The following is a 3,307-nucleotide window of genomic DNA, read 5'->3' on the forward strand; positions in this document are numbered from 1 at the left end:
TGTCTCACCCAGAGTTCATAGCAATCCAGAAAAGGACATGGAGAGAAAAACTAGTCATCTTGTTGGCTGAAGAGCCAAGAAGACTTTGAACAGTTCAACCTGGTTCAGACTCTTATTCAGTTGCATTTTAATAGTAATGTGTTAATGTACACTGTCTCCCTCTTATAGGATAGATTGGCCCCTCTCTAGTCACTTCATTTCCCTATTCTCAGCTTCTCTCCCTCCTAGTCTACAGTTTTTTTTTTTGTTTTTTTTGTTTTGTTTTTGTTTTTTTTGCAAACTTAATATAAGCCTATCCGTTTCCACTATTCTGCTCTTAAATCAGAATTGAGATGCTTCGAAGACGTTCACCCCTCTGCTGTCTCAGATTCTCCCCACCCTGACCCCTGACCCATTTTGGAATCCGGACTCCTGCCTACTCCATCCGGGTTCCCACGCTCTAAGACCCCTGAGCCTCCCGCCCGGGCCGCGCTGCCCTCTGCTCCGCAGCACCTGCCCCCAGTGCCCCGCCAGACCCGCAGCCTCAGCCATTCCAGAAATTGACAAAGAAGTTGCAGAGAGAGTGCCACTTCTCGGCGCAGTAGGTCTCAGTGAGCTCGGCATTCTGGTCCAGCCCGTCTGGCTGGAGCCCAGCCACCGCGGGAGGCTTCGGGACCGGGTCCGAGCCAGCCTTCCTCCTGCCCGCACTGGTCTTCGCCCTCGAGGGCTTCCCTTCGGGCGGCGAGCTCGAGGACCACATTGGCTGTCGCGGCCGGGCACGGCTCCGCGCTCTGGGACGGAGCTGCTCCGCGGGATTCACGGACAGGGTGGGGCGAGCCGGCGGGTGCAGCTCTGCGACCGCCTTCTTGTGGGCGCACAGGCGCGGTGGCAGCGGCGCGGGGTCCAGGCAGGGTCGCGGTCTCCTGCGCAGCGCTCCCAGCAGCCGTCTCCAGTAGTGCGAGCGCCCGGCCCCGGAGGTCGCGCAGCGCTCGGGATGCCCGCGGTAGGCGCAGTGCAGGCTAGCCCCGCTCGGAGCCTGGCAGCGCAGGGCCAGCTCGCCGCCGGTCGGCGTCCCCGGGGAGGGCACCAGGAGCTGCCAGCTGCACGCGTGCTGCTCCGGGCTCACGAAGCGACCCGAGGAACCGCCCGTGAGACCCGAGGCCGGGACCGCCTTCCTACCAGCTGCCCCCCTGTCTTTCCTGGCTGCCACGAGGAGGCAGCATCCCAGCAGCAGAAGCAGCAGTCTCAGCGGCGAAAGCGACGATAGCTGCCTCGGAGGACTGCTCGCTCTGGCCATCCCACTCTTTTGGGGTCCCTGGGGCTTCAGTGCAGGCAACACGCGGCAAGGAGCATCCTGGGATCTGCGGATGAAGGCTATGGATGAGTCCCACGCAGTCCGCTGCCTGGGCACAGGAATCTGCCAACTCCCCTGACAGGACTTTGTGGAAACCAATGTTCTCATCTGCGAGGAGCCCCTCTGAAGAGTTGTCCTAAGGGGACAACTTACTGAAATGTTCCTTGAGATAGGAAAATGACATTTAATCATCACCCCGCCACCCTCCACCAAATTGTCTACAAAATCATTTCAGGTTAATCGTAAGACACAGGCACTTTTAGCTTACCGAATTCTAGAAGAGGTAGAGGGGCCCTATTAGAGGAGAGCAGCGAATGACTGCATAAGGGATTAGTCTGTTTTAAACGGTTCTCTCTGAATGAACCTGTTATCAATGGGAAATAAGGGGCCTCCCCCTCAATGCCCCTCCCAGATTTCTCTCACACTAGATTTCCCACACTATTAACACAGAAGACACACCCTCGTGCAGACCTACAAGCCATAGAAGTATGACAGAGACAGCCATGTGACATGAAACATAAATGCTGTATTTTGTTTCCATCGCTGAAAATAAGGCAGATGTTAACAAATCTTTTCTTTTGAAACTTTTATATATCTGAAGAATAAAAGTTAAACAGGAAGACATAAATTTTAAGATAAAAACGATAAAATGAAACAAAAATATTCGTAAACAGATGCTATTTGACTATTTGCTGTTTCTTTTTTTCTTTTTTGCATTACATGTATTTAGAGAGAGTGTGTGTGTGTAGATCGGAGAAAACCCTGCAGGAGCTGGTTCTCTTCTCTCTCTCTCTCTCTTTCCTGGGTGTTTTCTGTGGCAGTCAGAGGACAATGAGTCAGGGAACTAACTCAGGCCTGCCAGAGTCAGTTCTCACCTTCCACCCTGTGGGTCCTGACTGACCTCAGGGTGTCAGCCTTGACAGGAGGCTCCTATACCAATAGAGGCATCTTGCTAAACCCCTAAACTTGTTTTTAAATTTTAGTTGAAAGCAGAGTCATGCTCTACAACCATATGAACCCTGCTATCCTCCTGACTCAGTTCCCAAATAGCTGGGATTAAAGGCATGCCCCATCATACCCAGTTATCTTTATTAACTTATTACCAGCCTGAGCCTGAATGCCAACGCAAAGCCCCACCCCCTACACACACACACACAATACATTTCTGTTGACCTTTGTCTTCACTTGCTCCCTTTAAAAATATTAGTAAGTGCAACAAATTCCCGACTTTTCTTTTTTTGATCTGTTTCTGGGGGAATAGAATTTATCTTATTCCATATATATATATATATATATATATATATATATATAATTTATATATATATATATTTTTTTAAGCATCCAGATTGAACACAGTTAGTGGGTAGGCTCCTGTGGTCACATGTTGACTAACACTGATTTTAGATAAAATTCATCCTGGTCAAGGAAAGAAAACTTAAGATATCTACAGACCATTCTCCGAAAATATGACCCAACATACGAAAAAAGACAAACAAAAAAGCATGCATCCCCAGGAAGAAGTATTGGGAATGAATACATGGCTAGAATCACACTTTCAGCTCTCCTGAAAGAGGACTACTGTCAAGCCCTCTGATGGTCTGACAAGTTTCTTTCTAAGAAAAAGGGAAGGGCCACTCTGTGTGTCCAAGCAAGCAGGCAGCCAGCTTCCTTGCTCCTGACTCCCTGAGAAGAGCTTTGCCAGGGCTCCAACTCCAGAACAAAGTAGAGGGACAGGAGCCAGCTGCTTGCAGTGGGCAGGATGGGATCAAACCCTTCCAACGTCTTTTGAATGACATTAGCTAAGTCCCAGTGTTTCCAGAGCTGTATGTAGATCGGGTTGGGTAAGCTGAGAATTTTAAGGCACACTCATCACCTTCTAGAATTATACATGTAGTCTCCACAGAAATAAGAGCATGAATACCAATAATTATAACACGAGGAATATATGACGGAACCCAGAGAAAGATGGTGGAC

General features: G+C 49.7%; 1 protein-coding gene across 1 annotated transcript; it reads right to left on the bottom strand.

The window, feature by feature from the left end:
- Positions 1-510: 510 nt before the first annotated feature.
- Fgfbp3 (fibroblast growth factor binding protein 3) lies at positions 511-1,687 on the bottom strand. Its single transcript, XM_051199609.1, has 2 exons — positions 1,602-1,687; positions 511-1,340 (listed from the first exon to the last, which is right to left on the bottom strand). Exon 2 carries the CDS (start codon positions 1,274-1,276, stop codon positions 524-526), a length of 753 nt encoding a protein of 250 aa, XP_051055566.1. The 5' UTR covers positions 1,277-1,340; positions 1,602-1,687; the 3' UTR covers positions 511-523.
- Between the last annotated feature and the right edge of the window lie 1,620 nt (positions 1,688-3,307).

This window comes from Phodopus roborovskii, unplaced genomic scaffold (assembly GCF_943737965.1).
Source record: "Phodopus roborovskii unplaced genomic scaffold, PHOROB, whole genome shotgun sequence".
NCBI classification, from domain to species: domain Eukaryota; kingdom Metazoa; phylum Chordata; class Mammalia; order Rodentia; family Cricetidae; genus Phodopus; species Phodopus roborovskii.

Bases quoted from the DNA above. Each gene is read 5' to 3' on its own strand.
- Fgfbp3 (XM_051199609.1), bottom strand. From the start codon at position 1,276: ATGGCCAGAGCGAGCAGTCCTCCGAGGCAGCTATCGTCGCTTTCGCCG.